Below are 20,220 nucleotides of genomic sequence, written 5' to 3'. Positions count from 1 at the left end.
GGGGGGGGGCTGCCTATGTGCGGAGCAGCCGCAGAACCCCGCTGCTATTTTTGCCACAGAAAATACGTGTTTTCACAGATGCAGAACTTCGCGGCTTCTCCAGGAAATGTTCTTTTGCCACTGATTTTTTTTTTTTTCCACACGGAAAAATTGTGACCAACAGTTGTTAGAGCTTCTGGTTCAACCTATATATATGTTAGAGTGCACACACACACACACACATGCTCCCTACCTTCCTAAATGGGATACTTTTCCCAAATTGGATACTTTCCTCAAATTCCTTACACAGTGCCAGGCACCACACAACGAAAATCAACCATTTATGGACTAATTTCACCCCAAAAGTCTGTAGATCACCCATACAATAAAGAATGAAGCTCGGAGCCATTGCAGGGTAGCTACAGAAACGTATTAACACATTTTTGCTATCAGCTTTGCCTTAGCAGGACATGATAACGCCTTAAATCCGTGCAGGACCGTCCTGCTGTCCTTCACCCTCATCTGTCACATCCTCATGCCAGCAGACAGGGCTTCTTCCCCGCCCGTTTTCAAGCCGAGCGCCTTTATTTCAATCCCTAAGCTTGTCTGGGCCTACAAGCTCATTTTATTACATAGGATGTTGTTAAGTGTTTTTAAATTGTTTTGGACAGGCTGAGTGCAAAGATTGGTGTCTTAAATTCGAAGATGTGGCGCTGCTTTGCAGGGGAGTTTAATTGGGGTGCCAGTTTTGCTTTTGAATTTATTCTAATTATGAAGGGTTTTTTTTTTTTTTAATATATGTCCCCTGATTTTTTCCTTCGAAATAAAATCTTATGTTTAACAAACTTAATTTTAGATAAAAGGAATTAAAAGAAGAAAATTAAAAATGCATGAGGCTCCTAGAATCATCCAGCACCTGTGATGTCTGTACAGCAATGCCAGCATGGATCTGACAAAGCAAGAGCAAACGCCGAAAATCCTTGCGGATAACCACATGGAAACAGTGCTCTGCTCCAAAATGTGCTGAATTAGAAATACACATTTTATGCATTTCTTCTTCTTGATTTGCTGCAGGATAAGACAAAGATCAAACATCGCCCTGAGCAGCCTATGTATGGGCACCCTGCTTCCTTCTTTTTTTTTTTCAGAAACATATTTGGAACTAAAGATAGGAGAATACATGTGAACATCGGAGCAGTAACGACTCAAGCAATTCATAGAGGGATGAGACCAGCTAGTTGCGAATCTTCCAGGCCGGGGGTCTCTCCAGAAGACGGCGCTGGGGCCTGCTGAAGGGGAAGAGTTTCTCCCCTGGGAGGTCGGGAACCATGTTCAGCCACCCCTTGGGCTCCATCAGGGAAGAGTAAAGCTCTTTATTCTCCTTGCAGCCATCACTTCAGTCCCTCTGTGTTCCCGTGTTGTCGCAGCGGGGATGGCTCCTGGAGAGGGTGAATCCTGGTACAGGGCCAGAACTAAACGGAGCCAGAGGAGAGTCGTGAAGCACTGAAAGCAGCTGCTCAGAGGGCTTCCAGGGCCCTGTTCCCCCCAGCCACCACTAATTTTGGGAAGGACGGAGCCTCCCAGCAGCTCTCGCTCCACAGGGCACCCGCCGAAGGACAGGCACCTAGATCATGCTATTAAACAGCTCCTGGCACTTCTCTTTTTGTGTTCCTTTGTGTAATAGCAGCTTTGGGCTTATTTTGTGCACTTATGTGTTACAATACATGGCCATGAAACACAAAGCCTTTGCAAACCACGTCTCCATTAGCCTTAGAATGAGGATTTTGCTGTGCGACTCTCCTTTCAGCGGGGTGTTTGTCAACATCTCTCATGGCTCTGTGTTCAAACTTGCTTAGAGCACCCCAAGAAACATTCCCAAAAACACATGGACATCTTTGCCCAAAGGAGAAGCCAGGAGCGGTGCAGGGAGCATGTTCAGGACAGGCCCAATGCCGGCAGAGCAACAAGCTCCATGCACAGAGGGGGCTGGTGCCAGGACACCCTCCGAGGGGACAGCGCTCACCCGCTTGGTGCTGAAGCAGGGGACACATAAGGATGCAGCTTCCTTTATTCCCTCAAGAACAACAACAAAAAAAAGGACAGGTTTTCTAGGCAGCATTTCCTTCAGATGAGAACTTAGCAGGTGAGAAAGCAGAGGTACAAGGGGGCTCAGTGGAGTACTGAGTAAGAGTTGAAGGAAAACTGAAATGAAAAAGGTAATGATGAGCTGCAGGGCAGACACCAGCACTCCAACCTTGTGCAAAACTGTTTATTTCCTCCCCCCAGAACAAGCAGGGGCTGTATCTTAATCATAGAAGTCATCGAAATCATCTTCCGGAGCGTGAGGTTGTGGACGTAGGGCAGCCTCGATATCGGAGTTGCTGTCATCAGATTCTCCCCAGAAAGCTGAGGGTGGGAAAAGAAAATCATCTTAGCGCGGGCACAGCGACACTAGGGATCGTTGGGCACCTCTCTCGGTGTTCCTCGGCGCCCTGGATTCAAGCTAAGGCCGCCATGGGATGTGATTCCCCAGGTGGGCGCGTTTCCCTCTCCTCCCCGCGCAGGGAACACAGCTCTGGCTCCAGGCCATTCCGTTGTCTCTCAAGGTAGCCTGGCGGAGCATTGCTACTCCAAGCAGCCCGCTGGCCCATCTGCTGCCTGAATGGCAGCTTTGTCTATTATTATCTTCCGCTTCCTCCGCTGGAGCCCGACGTGATGTCACAGGCAGACTGTGACATCACAGAGCTGGCACAGAGGTGGCAGTGATGGCACCAGGAAAAAAAAAAAAAAAAAATTTAAACACCACTTTGTGATGGGGTCAAACCTGGGCAGAGCGGATTTGAACAGATCCAGAATCTGTTCAACAAAGAGCCCTGGGTATTAGCACCGTTTTTGCGGAAATCGAGAGAACTGCATTGCAGCCTCAAAGGTTTGAGAGATTCCCCCCAAATACAAATTCCTCGAGCCTGGGAGGAACGGGAGGAACGTGCCCACAGGCCACGCTCTTCAAGGGGAAGAGCTGATGAGCTCAGTGTGCAAGTTCAAGGCTACCAGCTCAACCACTCAGCTGCTTTCTCCTTTTCCCTGGATTTAATCGGACCCTTCTCTATCCTTCAAAAGACACTGCTTCAGACGCTGCAGCAAGGCTGGGAGAGCTGCCGAAGGCGAATAGGGCGGGTTCGGCCTTAAGGCTATGTCTGGGTTGAATCTCCACGTGTGACAAACACGTGCAGGGCTCGGGAAACAGCAGCAGAGCTGGGAACAGCATCATGTGCCCAAACGCTGCTTCCCACACGGGGAAACAGAGCCTGCCTCTGTGCTCGAGGACAGGAGGTCCAGGCTCTCCCATCRCTTCACGTTGATATTTTAATTCAGTATCACACTGTTCTTGGCGGTGTTCTACGATAGAGGTTACACTTGGACATCAGCTCTCAGTAGCATGACGTTTATTTCTCACCTTTGGATCTTATAGCAGTTACCATTCCCCTCCTGCTCTCCGTCCTGCAAAATGGGAGAAATGAGAAAGAATCAGCAGAATGTCACAACATGACAAGATTTTTTTTTTTAACCAATAGATTTTTTTTTTAATGTCTACTCTCTTCAAGGGTCTTTTTTTCAACTTTAAATGTGTTTTCTAAACAGTGGGGGAAATTATCACACCGCAGGGACATTAGTCTAGGTGTTCAGGCAGAATAAACCGGAATCATTTTGTGAGTTGTGCCCATTTGTACAGGTAGCAAAGCCAGAGTACAAAGGACCAGAACTTCTTTCCCTTTCAGATCTTCCAAGAAAGGAGAAACATAAACAGCTCGTCCCCCCACRAGCTCTTCCTGAGCTTCCCAACTCTGCAGCTTGGCTCCTGGGTTCCAGAGCATCATCCGTGTCCTGATGGAAACGCACAGCCTCCTTGCTGCCTTTGATCTACCTTGATGCCAGTGCAGTGGCAATTCTGGCCTGCTAAATGACAGCTCTTGTGCCTAGAGCATCACGGGCCCTTTTGAGTCACTCGAACAAGCTGAAATCATTTGGATCCTTTGTGTGCAGCGCGCATATTGTGCCGGGGCTGCGCAGCAATCAGAGGGGTAATGGTGCAGGAGAGAATTAACCATTATATTAGCAGCCCTGCAACAGGCTCCAGAAAGAAAAGCTTCAGCTGATTCTAACAGGGAAGATCAAATAGGAGGCATTTGTGATACGGCTGTGCGAGCTGGCAAAAAGCAAGCAAATGTCAACTTGCCATTTGAAATCTGCGCCGGCGTCAAAACGGAGCCCACGCGGCTGTCAGAAACCCCCAGCGATTAAGGGCTGCATTTCATGTAAAGACCGGGCAGCTAATTTGTGATAGTGGGAAGCTGGGAATTACACATGTTTTACTACTATCACAGACACATTTGTGGAAGAGAGGGGAAAAGAACAGAGATCATTCACAGCTTGTCTTACACCACTGTGTGCAGCGCGAACTTGCCGTTTACAGTGAGAAAGCTCAGCCTGCGGCTGGGGGGAGTGTCACAGCTACCCAAGTTGCTGCAGCTTTCCCTTTTGAAAGCTTCATCCTGCTTCTATCATGCTCCCTTTCGCCCAAGCTGCCAACATCATCAGCACAAAATCCCCAGAGATGAGTCACTGCCCAAGTGCAAAGACATTAAGCTCAGCTTTGAGCACTAATGACCAGTACCACAATACAATAGCTACCAGTACTAGCTAGCTCTTAAAAAAAAATGTGACACGGATCATGGGATGTTCCTAAGACAACTCTGCCCGTTCGGCAGACACTGTCACAAACCAGTGCTCAGGGGTGAAGGCCAGGCGAGTGCCCATGTGGCACGCAGCACCCCGAGCGTCTGCTGCACCCCAAGGTCTCCTGACCCTTGGCACACCCCGAGGTGTTTAGGGTGCAGCAATATCCGCAGGGAGCCCCTTGTTTGAGCTGCGCATTGGGGTGCCCGTGACGCGCTGCACAAGGACCGTCTCATCTCAAGTATCCCAGCAGAGCGGCACGCGCCTGCTGCCGGCTCCTGCTTGCACGGCCGCTGCTTTAGCCTCCCTCACCAAGGCAGAGGGGCGGAGTGTCCTCGTGGAGCCCTCACAGAGGGWCCCTCAAAGGGATTTTTGGCTCCATTTTCCTCCTAGTTTCAAGCCCGAGCGCGTTGGTCACCTGGAGCCAGGGGGACAGTGGCAGCCTGCCCAGCTCCACGAGGACTTGGCCCAACTCAAGCAGATCTGAGCGAAAGCCGAGGGGCTAGCAGAGCGGTGCAGGAGACGAGGCCTCCAGGCAGGCCTGGGAACCTGCACTGCTTCTCCTCTACCCTCCATGTAGATCATGGTCAATGGCAACAGGAGAGGGGGGTTAAAATAAATAAATAAATAAATAAAGTTTCCATTCCCCCGATAACATCCATTTGCTGGGCTCCTGCTCCCGGGGCTATTCTGCCCCATGGGAGCTGAACTTATCAGCCAAGCAGTGCGGAGCTGTAGCTGCAAACCAGGCCATGAGTGCTGAGGTGACCCCACGGCCACCAGCCGTTAAGGGACACTGCAAAGGGCATCARAAGAGGCCTGGCCAGAAAGCTTGGCTACATAGGGAAATCCTTGGGGAACGCTGGGGAGGGGGGAAAAAAGGGAACTGGGGAATCGGTTGGGACAAACAACTCCCCCAAGGTGAGCCTGGAAACACGGCAAAGTGTCTTTGTGACAGAGAAACCAATTGGAGCTCCATATGGAGCGGTGGCCTGGGCTGAGGGAATGCAGAAACCCCTCCACACTGCTGAAGATCCATGGACAGCAAAGCCAGTGAGAGCCAAGGCAGTGAGAGCAGCCACTGTGTGCTGTGCTGGGCACAAACAGCCCCCGAGGTGTTTCAGGAGTGCAGATGAAGCAACCCGAGTTTAACTGCCTCGACTAATCCCCCTTATTGACCCTTCCATATCCATGTACACATTTTTGCCTTCTTTCCCCAAAGAATTACAAACTGAACCCGGGCTCTAACAAAGGAGAAATCCAACCCAGTTTAACTTAAAAGGACCTTTTAATCTCTCCTTTCCTGATGAAACGGGCTTTTTGTGCTGAAGATACAGCAGCAATAAGAAATGAAGAAGCTCCCTGGAAATATTCCCTCCATAAAGAAAATCCGTATCAAGACATAAACACGAGACAAAAGAGCCAAGTGGGGAGCAGTGGCTYAGGACAAAACAAGGCGCTGACTTCAGCACGGGTCCCTCTGCTAAAGGACCTGTTGAGCTCTCGCCTAGTGCAGGCCAAGCCCAAGCCAGGGTGTTTCCCATTATGCTGCCAATTGTATCCTAAAATAAAGCGATCCTAAGATCTGTAACATAAAGTTATGTTTAAGACCATTTTAAAAAGAAAAATGCCTGGAAATAAAATATTCTTGACTAGAGAAGCCAGCAGACAGCAAATCCTGCTGTACCACCGGCCTCGATACTAAACTAGGTATGAAGAGTACAGGGAACAGCTGCAAAAAGAAAATGAAGCCTCTATTTCCTATTATATGGAAGTTGTGATCAGATATAAGTGCTGCACAAGTGCCAAACCACCAGCTAGGACCCGTCCATGCGCATCCCTTAGGGATCAGGACTATCTGCCGTGCAAAGCCAGCGTGCCCAATTCCTGTTGTGTTCGGTGCTCCCATTCGTTTCCCTAAAGTTCCTAAAAAATTCACAGCCTGACTGTCCACACACRCCAGCATTTAGCATCTCCTACGAAAGCGCCAAACAAAACAGGCACTTCTCGCAAGTCAAGTAAACAGCCAAGACATTTAAAAGAATGGCACTGAATGTTACAAGGTGGAAGCTACAAGGATAAATTCGAGAGCTTTTAGTTCAGCAAARTCCGAGTGCCCCCTGATGGTTTAGTTGCTTCTTTACATCATGACACAGCCACCACAGGGCCATGTTAGGTGCAGCTGGATTACTATTGACAGTTCCCTTGGAGAATAATTAAGGGGCTGAATTATAATCTGCCAACTTTTACTTACACATTGTTATATCTGTGTTCGTTAAAGGCAGCTTTTGACAAAAAAAAAAAAAACACAAAAAAACAACAACAACAAAAAAACAGCCTTCAGAGAGCAGAACGGATTCAACTTTGATTAATCCGTGCCTAAAAAGTATCCTACTTCCAGAATGAYGCTTATGTCCTCACAAATTTTCCATGTGGCTCTCAGCCTATTCTACATCTTTAATCTTCAGATTATTTCGAAACGAGACAGAGCAAACAAGTCAAAGAAAAAAGATATAAATCAACTGCTTGCATCACAAGTAGAGGGTTATCCAGAAAGCTGGTGACCTCCTCTGGCGGCGGCTGCCGCTGCAGCCCCAGGGATGCCACACACGGCGCCGTCTCAACTCCACTCGCTCTCGTCCTCCGCAACGTGTTTATGCTTCAAACTAAAATTGCATCTCGGGGTGTTTAAACGTGCTCTCAGCAGAGCAAAACGAGGCAAAAGTGGTTTTATTTGCAAGGTAGAGCGGGCCCGTGTTTGCTGGCGAGGAGGAAGCTCTGGCATGCACCTCTGAACAAAAGGGAACAAGTGGTCTTTACTCGGAGAGCAGCTTCCTATTAAGGCTCACTCCTTCGTACATTATGCCTTTCATCCCCACTCAACCACAAAATGATTTTGCTGTAGGAAATACAATGGCAGAAAAAGATTTACATTGAAAGAATCTTTAATAATAAACTGTTGCAGATCTGCCTACTTCCCCGTGATTTATAATACAATAAACATCGGATTCTATTAAGTCTCATGCACTGAAGACATGCACTGAAAAACCGAATATGAAAGAACTCAATTCTTCCCATCTCCAGTGCCATAATAGTGAAATGAGCATGTATAAATGTGCTAAGAGTATCTCTTTGCATCTTTTATAGCTTGTGTGTATTAATCTGTAAAGCTTATTAAGAAAGTCATTGCTATGCAAAGCAGCACCCAATCTCTTTCTCTTGCTTTTCAACAGAGTGCAGTGTTTAGCCAATAGCGCTGGTCCCCTGCCCCTCATTCTGCATTCATAACATGCAACATTTGCACAATGTATCTCTCAAAGGCTGCTGAATAGAAAGCCTTAATACTCATGTAAACAACTGCAAACCAATTACTTAATGAATCAGGCCCACACATAATGAGGTGCCGGACAAAGAGCTATAAATGCATTTTTGCGCCCAAGCCTCTGCTTTAAAGTAAAATCCCTCAGCTGTAGTTTGGGCTTAACTGGCACATCATAATTATTGTCTCTAGGACATCAGAGGAAGCCATTTTTTTTTCCCTTATTTAGGTCCAGCAGGGTCTTTTTCGAGGTCACTCATCAGCTCGGTGACAAAACAGAGCAAAGAAGAATTTATAAAAAGTACCACAGCAGTACTACACGGTTATGTTTATTCTCAAGTAGTGGGTTTCGAGACCACTTGTAAAAGCAATAAAGCACAAGAAGTGACTGCACTAAGTGGCACCCTTATGCGGGAGCGTCTAAGAAATTTCCCTGTGTCCTGATCACAAATAAGCAGCCGCCTGAGTTTTCCAGTGCTCAATCTTTCCTGCTACTTTATTTCTTTGCAAAGCTGATGCAAAATACCCCAAAGCAGGAGTTATTAATAAACTTTTTTTTTYCCTTTTTTTAAAGAGGCTGCATTATTTTTGATTCATTTAGGAAAATAAGTGGAAGCTGCATGAGGAGCCTTCCCAGGCGTCAGAGCAGGAAGCGCGCTTGATTCCCAGAGCTGCGAGGCATAAAATTACATGGCAGAAAGAGTGATTTTAAAAGCCAGCGAGAATATGAATTGGAAAAGAAAGTGAAATCTCAAAAAGCAYGTCGTAAAAACAGCATGTGAGCACCACCTAAGCTGCCCAACATCGCTAGCAAGTCATATAACATCCAAGCAATAAAATTCATGCTGGTTTTTTTTTTTTAAACTTTTGGAAATATTCCATGTTTAATTATATATGTTTCAATCAGACACTCAAGAATCACTTATAGAAACACTACTAAGGGCCCGATCCGTCTCTCAGCGCAGTCCAGGACAACAGGAACAGACTAAAATGCACTTGAAAAATCATCTAAAAGAGCACTCCTGCATTTGTTAACATGAACAATTGTGCACATGTTCTCCGAAATGAAATTTGAGAAAATTTAAGTGCAAATCACTGCCATGCAACATTTTGGGCTTGTTTTTATGCGCTGCACTCAAGTGAGCAAGAGATATTTGATTAAGACAAGATACAGAATGAAATCATTCCRATATAGCTCTTTATAAAACTGGACTTGTCCAATGCATCAAAGCTAGCTTTGTCAACAGAAATATCAAGCTCCAGAAAGATATTGGTGCCCTATAAGCAGGTGGAATTAAATTTTTGTCCAAACATTTTATTTTCCTGCATGTCATTAACAACAGCTTTCGGAGCAAGCAGAGACAGAGCAGCAGAGCCCACTTACTGCGATGCTCTAATACGCACGCAGATATCAATCTAAAGTCAGGCTAATATTTCCTGAGATGACTCCGTTACAACCTATTTTCCACTGCTTCTTGACCGCTAACGCGACTGCCGTTTGATGGCTGCTACACGCTGATGAGAAACACGAGGACCAGAGTCCCAAAAGGAAATTCTGCAGCTTAAAAAAAAGGAGGTTGGTTGTTTCAAAGGCCAAACAGCCCCTGCTAGRGAAATGTCAGGCTGTTAAATACCCCTCAGTTTGAATAAACCACCTTGAATGTCTTAGCGCAAACACGCAGGAGGTGTCTGCAGTCAGGGCTCGCCTCCGTGCCGGCCGCAGCGAGACGGAATCGCTGCACTCCCTGCAGCCCCGGGCTCTGCGCCTGCCCGTGGCCACAGCCGCCTTTGTGCGGCCGCCCCACTGGGAGCAGCTGGACGTGCCCGTGTGTGGGTCACTGCCCTGCCAAGGGGGGCTGCCCACGAGGCCTCGGCAGCTGCGGGACACGGGGAGCAGGACACTGGGGGGGCAGGACGCGGGGGCTGCACCGCCAGCACAGCCGAGGTGCACGGACATCCCRGGAGCTCCCTTAGACCAACACCAACAGGAGCCTTAACCCTATCCGCCTACCTCAGCCAGCACGTCGCAGGCACTTTTKGGGGACCGTTTGGCTTGGGGAGCAATTCAAATGTTAATTATTTTATTTTTTACAGACTTACCTTGGGAAAGGACTTCTTCCTTCGTTAGATGAGGAACTGGCTTCGGCGTTCACGTCTGACTTTTTCTTTGTTTCCAAGGTCTTGGCACCTTTCAATCAAAATGTGAAAATGTGTAAAAACGCAAATATTGAACACAAAGTCATTTTATAGATCTGGCCTTACAGAAGCCAGCGGAAATACTTAGGCAAAGATAAACAAACGGACATCTCCTACCCTGCAAAAGCAGAGGGAAACACATTACAAAGCATCTGTGGTTATTTGGAGAGTCCTTTAGCGACTGCAAAATATAAGAAATATGCTGTCAAGAACACTCAGTGCAAAAGATGATTTTAGGAAAGCACAGTGTTTTGTTCTTTCTTTTTAAACTGAATTTTCTTCTTAGAAGTACCTAGGGGTATTAAAAAAAGAAAAAAAAAAAGAAAAAGGCCACCGGGCATATATTGGTTGGCCAGGCTTTCTTCCCAGAAGGGAGCAGATTTTGGCAGGATCAGATAGACAAGAGAAATCCTCCTTTTTGGCTCAAATGACAAAGTCTAGGAACAAACACCAGGCAGCTACAGTACATGCCTCGAGATTTTTGTGTATAATTAGGTGAAAAGGAGTTAAAAAATGCAGCATATGAGGCCTCCTTGAAATCAGTTAGTGTAACCTGATGTTTTCTGGATAGTAAAAAATTATGTTTTACCTCATTAGCAAAAAGATCAAACACTGAGGTTCTGCCAAGAGTTGCATTACATCATATATCAATTTTCACTAAAACTTGAATGGTTTTTGTTTCTTTTTTAGTCCCCTCATTCTCATTTTCTTTTTATGGGAAAACACGATGTTCTCCTTCCCTTTACATTTAGCTTATTTTCAGACATTTATTCTTCAATACTTTTTGACACATCAATATCATTTTCAACCATTCCCTTCCAGATTAAGCTGCATTAGTAACACACGTATTAGTGTTTTTACAACTTAACAGCCAAACATCCAAATAGTTCAATTTTATCTGGACTTCACTCTTCCCCTGCCTTCTGTGCATCTCACTTCTGTAGAGATTGATTAAAAAACAAACAAACAAAAAAAACAACAATAGACTTGTAAAATGTTTGTAGCTAGCCACCTTTTACTCATTTCCAATAAAAATGTGTTTTTCAAGTACAAATGTACCAATTCAAAGGCCAGTTTGCACTGCAGATTAGGATCAGGACATAAGAAAAGCTCTGGATATGACTGAAGTTATGAGCAAGCCCTAATTTCTACCAACTTGATTCTAACCCCAGACAATTCAGTATTTTTATACACCTTGGGTGCTTCTACTTTATAATTCAGCGTGCACTTCATGCATCAGTGTCTGCAGATACACTCCTGTTCTCACATCTCACATCCCAAGTGCTGCTTGGTGGGTTGCCAGAACAAGCACAACTTCCAAAAACCAGTTCCAAAAGTTCTTATGCARAGGAGCTAAACCCACAGGTTCTCCCGGGGTGGCGGGTTCCACTTTGTGGAACGGTCTGAGCACCCTTCCAAGGGTGACAAAAGGCSCCCCAAAAAACAGCGAAAAACTTTGCTGGGAGAAGCACGTGCAGAGAAACGGAGACCTCCCCTCCTGGATGTGAGACTGAAAGCAGCTCGTACCTGCACACTGGATGATACASGCATGTGGGGGTGGTGGGGAATCCCGCAACCGTAAAAATGTATATTTTTATATAACCCAAAAGAGGATGGGGAGCAAACGGCACCTGCGGGAGGTCACCCCGTCAGGCCTGCACACGCRCTGGGCCACGGCTGCTTGTTACGCTCTGCTCACACACCGAAAAGTTCTCTCCTTTCCAGGGAAGGAAGTTTACAGAGAGAGAGGAAAAAACCTAAATCACCATTTCAGAAGGTGTTAGAGCCCTGTTAGGCAGCCGGTTCTGGTGATGGGTGCTTTTCAAAGACCTTGTTTCAGGCAAAGCCGGGAACAGCACCCTGAGTAGGGAGCCTGCGCCGAGCTTGCTGTGGATAAGATCTCRCTAAGGCTGCCTTAGTTCTCCCCAAAAGGAAGATGAACACGGAGGTACGTTTGAAAGCGCTTTTAATGCTGTGCAGARAGCAGATATGTAGCCTATCTGTAAGATCTGTTTCTCTCCAGAGGATAAAACACCTCTGTGCTTTATCAACCCCTTGCCTTTTCCTCCTCCTCCTAAAGGAAGGAGAGAGCCTGGAGCAGCTGCCTTGGGTCCTCTAAGTCTCACTGCATGAGCCCTTGGCTTATTTCTTCCTCTGGCACRAGAAAGCCCACCAGAACATCCACCTGTAGCTCATTTTATTATGATTTTGCAACTGAAGCACATCTATAAACTCAAGCAAGCAAGTCTTGGGTGCACAGGATGCTCAAATGCTCCCCTTGTATGTATTTTCCTCCTACTTGCTCTTCCTCCTCACCTATCTTCTTGATGCGAACTCCGCAGGGTCAAAAATGAATCCTTATTCCTTTCCTGGTCCAGCCTTTCCTGCTAACGCCCTTCCAGACTTTTTCCTCTATCACTGACTATGGCAGGGCCACCTTCCTGCCGCTCGGGGTGGCGTGTGGAGGCCACCGTGGCTCCAAACGGACCAGCTGCACCTTTCAAGCGGGCCCTTCACTGCRGGGAGCCCCTTTGCTGCCAGCACGTCTGTCCCCCTAGCCAGGCCACTCTCTGCTCAAAGCTTTTCCTGCTGCTTCTGCACACGAGGCAGCTGCAAAAGACCATCCACTCGTTTTTTTGTGCCCTTGCTGGGTCCTCTGCCTCCCATCTAACAGAAACTACTTGTTCTTCCCCTTTCAGACCCTTCATAGCCCAGCTTTGCCCTACCTGTCAATTATAACACAATACTGGGCCATCAATCCCCACTTCTGCCTTAGTCATACCCAATGCTCTGACCATTTAGTCCAATCACTTCCCTCAAGCATTTTTGTCCTTCCTTACATGCTACATGCCCTCCACAAATGGGAGATCCCTCTAAGAAAGCTTAAACTGACCAATTTACCCTGCTTTAAAGCCTCCCTTGACAACTCCTCTGGGCTCTGATGCCTAGGAAACATTTGGGAGTGGGTAAGTGCCCTCCGTGCAGCGACTTGCTGCTTTGTACGCTCAACAGTCGCCTTGCTTTAACCTCCTTCTGCCCCACATGCCTTTAAGAATGTGCGCCCACTACCAGTTAGGGGACAAGAAGAGTCTTAAGTACATCCATATACTACTTACAACAAAAATAACCTGATTTTGCTGTGCTGGAATATATCCCACTGCTGCAAACCATGAGCAATCAGCACAACATCCAGGGCAGAAATTAGAAGATGCAATAATATAGCAGGAGAAGAAAATTCTCAAGTACAGCATTCATCATTGCTGCAAGAAATGCATTGTTCCACAGAACTGCCTGGTCAACTCTTGTTGTGCTCAGACAGTGGGGTGCCCACCTACTTAGCTGGTCTTGGGAGAGTAAAACATACTGTTCCGAAATGTTTTAGCAGGAGTACAAAACAGAAAGAGTTTAGCATAAGACAGTAAGCAGGGAAGAGGTGAAAAGATGACTGTTTCAGAGCATGACAACGTGCAAACTGAAACACCAGGTTACACTGAGCTTGAGCCCTGTGCACATGACTCGAGCACAAAATGGTCATGCTCAAAAGCAACTGCCAGGGGACAGAGCAGGATTCGGCCTGTGGCAGCTCTGCTGAGGACCAGCAGCCTGGCTTCTGTCTCCCACCTCCTTAGACGAGTCCGAGTTCCCTCTAAGCACCTCTCCCTTCCAAGCCGAGCTCGGGAAGCTCCTGCTGCTTTGAGTTTTCTCTGCTGACAGTGTAATTTATCTTCTAAGGCTTTGTTAGAGCCGCCTCTAACAYCAAAGCCAAGAATATCAGCAAGGTCCCCTGGATTTCAGCTAAGCTCACTGCTGAATGGTTCCCTTTTGGGCACTAGTTAGGAGGTAAAATGAACTAGAGGTGAGAAGTGAAGTTCATTTTAACATCTTTTTTTTAAAAATGAATGGCAGGACTCTAGTGATATATCGATCATGAATTCTGAGGAGAAAGGCATGAGAAATGTGTGAAAAGTCTGATCCTAATCCCAGCAACATGACAGCAGACACCCCTGGTCCTTACAAGAACAAGAACAAGAATAGCTAGACACCCAATAGTGCTTCTACAAACATTCTCCATGTATTGATTCAACAACGTGCCTGCCAATGGAAAAAGGTACCAATATTGTAAAAGTTGACAATTTTTAAAATACAGACTGGATAACCAGAAGTTAATGTTAAAATTGCTGCTGCAGGAGACTAGAGCACTTCAAAGAAAACATCTGTGGTACATTTAATATTGAACAAAATTTAACTTGAGCAAAACACTTTTGCCTTAACTCTATTTTCAAAATAGCAGAACTGTTCTGCTTAACTCCRTACATAGCTAAACGTCAGAAAGAGAAAGAACTATACTGAAGGACAATGCTGATAAAGACAACGCTGACACACAAAGGTATAGGAAAAAAACAGACTGAAAACCAGAAGACATTTCCCACCACTGGAGCTGTGGATCCTGAGCAGCCTCCTGGARCAGGAAGGACAAACTAGCAAAGAAGAAATAAGTTGGTCAGTATCCAAATACCCGCTTTGCAAAGGGGGCAGAGGGCAAAGATAAAATACTTGCACGGGATCAACGTGCAATGCTATCCTCTCAAGGGTAGAAATGGTTTGATCATCAGCCAACTGGGGAAATCCCAATGCAGTAGTATTTGAAAGCAACCTAGTGAGAACCTTTCTAGTGACAATACTTTCAAAAGCTGCTGCCTCAATTTAAAGATTGGATAAGATTTCTCAGCAGATTGGATAAGATTCCTCAGCCACGAGTCGTAACTGTGAAATACTGACGTCTTTCCCAAATTTAAGTGGAGCAACAGAGTATCACCTCCTGGGTATGCAACCTAGGCTCTATTAAACTTCCCCGTGGCAGTTCTGTCAGATCACAACAGCCATCGGTCATTTACAGATGAACTATTTCCTAACAGTGGTTTCTAATGGACTGATATCAAATGAGGTAGAAAGTTGGAAAGACTTATTAATGCCTTTATTAGTCCACTCCAAGTGGAACCTCAAGAACCTTTTAACTTCAAGTTCAAAGAAGGACCTGGCCAAGAAGGATGTGTGGGCATGCGAAAAGTGTTGCCGGGATTATTGGCTCATTAGAGGTGACCTAAAAAGGAAAAGAGAATTGGATTTGTGCCCTTTCATGTTTCTTTATGATATATAAAGAATTTTTYTCCAGATTTTTTTCCCCTGCTTATTTCTACATTAGAGATTTTATACCTAGCAAGTGGATGGAATATGGTGCTCTGGATGCTGCAAAAGTGAAGCTTGATGAGTAGAGAAGGATGCCATTATTAAAATGCTTTAATAACTATTTAAGGCAAAGACATTTACGACAGACATAAATAAAGGGTAAGGAGAAACGCCATTTTATTTAATCTTYAACAAATCTGCTCTTTCAGTAAAGCCATCAGTTTCCTTCTAAAGACACTGCAAAAATCCAGCAAAATGAAGGAATCGCTCAGCAAAAACAAATATAACAGATCTGATCATTTTTATGTCATATTACTCAGTTACGTTATGAACAGCACAAAAAGTCATTCTTTTAAATGTCAGCCCAAGATAAAAGTATCCAGAAATACAATAGTCAAAATATTCTCTCCTACCCCTACCTATCCCTGCTATGAAACTGTTATTAAAATCTGCTATGAGACTGTTAATAAAATCTCTTCTCCAATATTCTTGCTTCACCAAAAAGTGGTCCTGTACACAAAATATAAGTTGTCTGAGGTCAGTTCATACAATCTGCCCTTCTATAAGCTGAGGACAAGGCTCAGCAGGAATCACCTTCATGCTGCGGGCTTCCTTCCACCCCCATGTGGGGAGCCTTGGAAAACTCATACTCACCACAGCCACGGATGGCAAAGACCATAGCTCACATTGCAGCCAAYGCCAAAGGTAGAGCCCCTGCCACACACCAGAAGGGTTAGGCTCCAACTTGGAGTTTGGATAAGAAGGTGGCAAGAGATTCCCCACAAGAAAAACCAGGGACCAAGCTTGGCATGGCTGGGGCCATCACCGTACAAAGTTTTAAGTCTTCTTCTGAAAGGGTAGCTTTGGAAGAGTAACAACGGTGTAACGAGACCTTACAGCTTTAGAAATAAGGAAGGATTTGGCCTATGGCTTCAGAAGGAGGGACTGACTGCCTTTGCTTTGCTAAAGGAGTGCCATCACTTCCATCTCACTTGCAGCATGGTGTAAGCCTTRCAGAATGGGTATTCCCTGTCCTTTGGGAAAGAGGAGGTGCACTTGCRTTAATAAACAATCCAAGACTTTACAAGCAACTTCTAGTTTCCCTAAAGAGACAGAAGTTTTACTGGGTTTCTGCAGAYTTTTTTGCTACCTTCCAGGTTGCTTGAAGAAAAGGGAAGTAGCTCTTGGGAATAAAATGCAGATGAAACGATACTCGTATCAAATACCAGGACAGGTCAAGGGCCTCTTCAGTAACAGCAACTACAGCAGAGTAACACACCACAAATCCCAGCATCTACATCCCAGTAGTAGCATGGCTGTTACTACTGTTGCTCTGGCCACGTTCTTTGGATAAAAAATACACACATACACCACACATAAAGTTGAGTATGTCCCTCTCTATGGTCGTGGTGGGGAGACTACTGTTCAGGTTAGTGGTAAGAACAATCAAGAAATACAAAATCTTCTCCAAGTCCAGTATTCCAGAGTCAAAGACAGAAGGTCACGGTGCTTTTGCTTACAGAGGCTTCCCAATCCTACCTAGCAGTCCACTGACAGGCAGGAACAAGGGCTGCAGGAACACTGTCTCCTACCTCATGGCTCAGTGACATCCAACACCAGCTATCACTCCAAAGCAGCAAACACAGCTCTGTCCACAGCTCTGGAAACAYGGACACGGTAAAAAAAAATTCTCTGTCCCTCTCTACAAGAAATACAAATATCTCTAGAACACTTACAACATACTGAAGATACCAGAAATATCTTTTTTCCTGTAATGGAAACACAAAGAAAATAAACCAAAACTACAGAAGCATTTGTAAAGTTTCATCACTGATCTAAAGGAGCATGCTGAAGCACATCCTCCCAACTCCCAAAGGAGAGACCATCCAAAACCTACAAGCTCAGGGATTCCAATGCTTCAAAACCAAAGCTTTATTCCAAAAAATCCCTCTGAGAATTCACTGATTACTGAAAAAAATGTATCCATTAATCTTAGCAAAAATGGATAGGAAAACAGTCATGTATAAAACAGACAAAAACAAATCATAAGACACAGCAAGACTCAAACAAAGCATTTGAGCCCAAAATGCAACACCCAAACACTGCCTCTATCTTAGGCACTGAACAATTCCAGCTGGGTTGCAGGGCTGAGGTCTATGGCTCCATCATGAGCAAAAAGAAAAGCAGTGACCAGAGRGAAGGCAGGGAAGCCAGAAGAGAAGAGGCTGCCTGGAGCAGATCATGGATTGAACATGAACAGCATCTGAAAGGAGTAACTTAGCTGTCAAGGAAGATGTGAGAAGTCTCGCTCTTGGAGATGAGGAACATGCTAGCTCCTGAAAACATRCTGCAACAGTAGTAAATAGAGCAGAATTCAGAAAGAACCTGTTTTAAGTCTTCCCCCCCCRACCTAGTACTTTCTCCAGTATTAAAGCTAGCAGAGTTTATCAGYATTTTCACAAAACAGGAAGCATTGTTCCGTGTTGCCATTCAGGGTTTAAGGGATGCTGGAAATAAAGGAGACACTGATGGTGGCTGAGCCTGTATCCTACCACTTGAACCCCAGCTCTTCCTCTACCAGGACCCATCACACACCCAACACAGGGTCCAGCAGGAAGAAAAGGCAGCAGAGTTCCCGGGCAAGTCTGTGCAAAATATTGTGTTTCCCTGGCAAGCCTGCACAAAATGGTATGTTCTCCTAGCAAAAGCAGTGCAAGCGGGTCGTGCTGTCACAGGAGGCGAGTGGGAAGCCCCAAATCCCATCCACTTGAACAGCAATGTCACTTGAATAGCTAGCTGAAAACCAGCACTTCTTAACATTTAAGAGACCCATCTGTTACTGCCTTCAGTTTATAGAACTTGAACTGCAATTGCTACGTTTGAATTATCTTGAACTACCAACTAGCAAAGCAATTAAGTTCCATAAATATTTTGATTAATTTTCCAAACAAGTATGTTTTGTCTAATTTAAAAGATTTAAATGGCTTGTGGTTTGTGCAATTAATTGATCTTAAAGTCATTGCAATCCACCTTTAAAAAAAAAAAAAAAARRRGGGKTTAACTGAAAGACACCTAAAAGATAAAATTAGAAAGTCTAAAAATCTCAAACCTTAAGTTTGGACTAATAGGAATATTACGGTTGTAGTGAAATTCAGAAATACAAGCAGCACATATTTATATTTCAGCTGCAAACCAGGCTCAAAAAGCAGAGTAGCCTCTGCAGAAGCACGACACTGGGAAAGACATGTTATTTTTAAGCCATAAAAAGGCAGAAAACAAACAGCAAATGTTACACAGATGCCCTAGTACCTTTTCTTTGCCAGACTATACACCTGCATAAACATTTAGCCTAACATAAAATTTATAATGAAGCAGCCCACCACTTTACAAAATAAAGCAATAGCAAATTGAGACTTCTTGCTAAGAGTTCCGTCCTGAATACTAATGTGTTATTGATACTTTAGGACCAAAAAGCAGCAATATTTCAGGACTCTAAACAAGCACAATGCATCTGCTACAGGAAGATCTTAACAAGTCTTGATAAAGCCTTATTGCTAAAAATGCTGTATTATCAGACTGCTTTTGTAGCAGAGGCAAAAGCACAGCTTCCTGGCTCACATATTTTTTTTTTCTTGTGCTTATTCTAATGATACACATTCAATTATGACAGAAAAGAAAAGAATCAAATCAGAAACATCTGTAGTTTGCCGTATAATTACTGGATCTTCCCCATGGAGACTGACCTTTGTAACACCGCTACTAAGACCTGAAAGGCTAAATGACAGGATATTCACATGGTTTAAATGTATAACATGATTACAAGGAATTAAATAGGCACTGTTATTTTCCAACCCGGTTTATGTTAACATAAGCGTGTGCTTTATGATCTTGTGTTTAATCTTTGTGCTCAGTGTGTAATAGCTGAATTTACTCACTATTAGTGGATCCAAACCCCTAAAATGCAATGTTTTTATTATATAATAAAGTTGAATGCTGTATTTGAGGTTAATATGCAGCCATTACTTTTACCTGTAATAGGAATTGCTTCTGCCACCCTTTCTTCCTTGCTCTCATCTTCACACCAGCTTGTGACTTCTGTATGTGAACACACAATAATGAAACACATTTCAAAGTCACAACGATCAGACTGGTTTGTTTTCTTTTAAGCTCTACTCCCTTTAATTTTTCACTTTTTTTTTTTATCTCTTGTTTATTGATCTAAACTATCCATTACTGTTCTTAGAAGAGGAGCCTACTGTGAACTTTACTCATAGATGATGCTACTGTATCTCTCTGTAGCTTCTAGAGAAAAGGATAAGCTACCCAAATGTCTTAAATTATTTAAGACCCAATGGGATTTAAGAAACAACCAACAGTAACTCTGGAATCTTGTCCAGGAGCCTGACAGCAATAGCATATATCATACCAACCCCAGAAAATTAGTTTAAATCAAAGTCTCCGTCTCCTCCGTAGATAAAAGTGGCAGGAATTTAGGAGGCCTAAATCAGTTTGTTTACATGCACTGGGTAAAGGGCATTGCAACCTAATTGCCTGTCTCCTGCAGTCTTTGATGTGTGGAATGCATCAAGAGCACCCTGAGAAAGGTACCCTCACCCAGTTATTMACATAGACTCATCGGCAACTTCCTCCTTGAAAGGAATTAGCTGCATTTGCAAACATTCCCTTTTTAACTTACAGAAAGCAAAAATCCCATCTTCCTTTGTATAAAACCCATTCTGTTTTTCAAACTTTATTCTGCACTCTGTCTTTATAAAAAGATTTATCATATGATGCAGCATTTT

The 20,220-nt window shown here is 44.7% G+C and overlaps 1 protein-coding gene across 1 annotated transcript in view; it reads right to left on the bottom strand.

Moving 5' to 3' along the window:
* Positions 1-2,071: 2,071 nt before the first annotated feature.
* Positions 2,072-20,220, bottom strand: part of KIZ (kizuna centrosomal protein) — a 51,721-nt gene continuing 33,572 nt past the window's right edge. Inside the window, exons 11-14 of the mRNA XM_026039240.1 lie at positions 19,448-19,513; positions 10,136-10,223; positions 3,437-3,480; positions 2,072-2,385 (exon numbers count right to left, since the gene is read on the bottom strand). Coding sequence (XP_025895025.1) covers positions 2,285-2,385; positions 3,437-3,480; positions 10,136-10,223; positions 19,448-19,513 — 299 coding nt within the window. The 3' untranslated portion in view covers positions 2,072-2,284. The remainder of the gene's footprint in view (positions 2,386-3,436; positions 3,481-10,135; positions 10,224-19,447; positions 19,514-20,220) is intronic.

Source organism: Nothoprocta perdicaria, unplaced genomic scaffold, assembly GCF_003342845.1.
Source record: "Nothoprocta perdicaria isolate Ctin4 unplaced genomic scaffold, notPer1 scaffold_224, whole genome shotgun sequence".
In the NCBI taxonomy this organism is placed as follows: Eukaryota; Metazoa; Chordata; class Aves; order Tinamiformes; family Tinamidae; genus Nothoprocta; species Nothoprocta perdicaria.
This window is presented reverse-complemented; position numbering and strand designations above follow the sequence as displayed.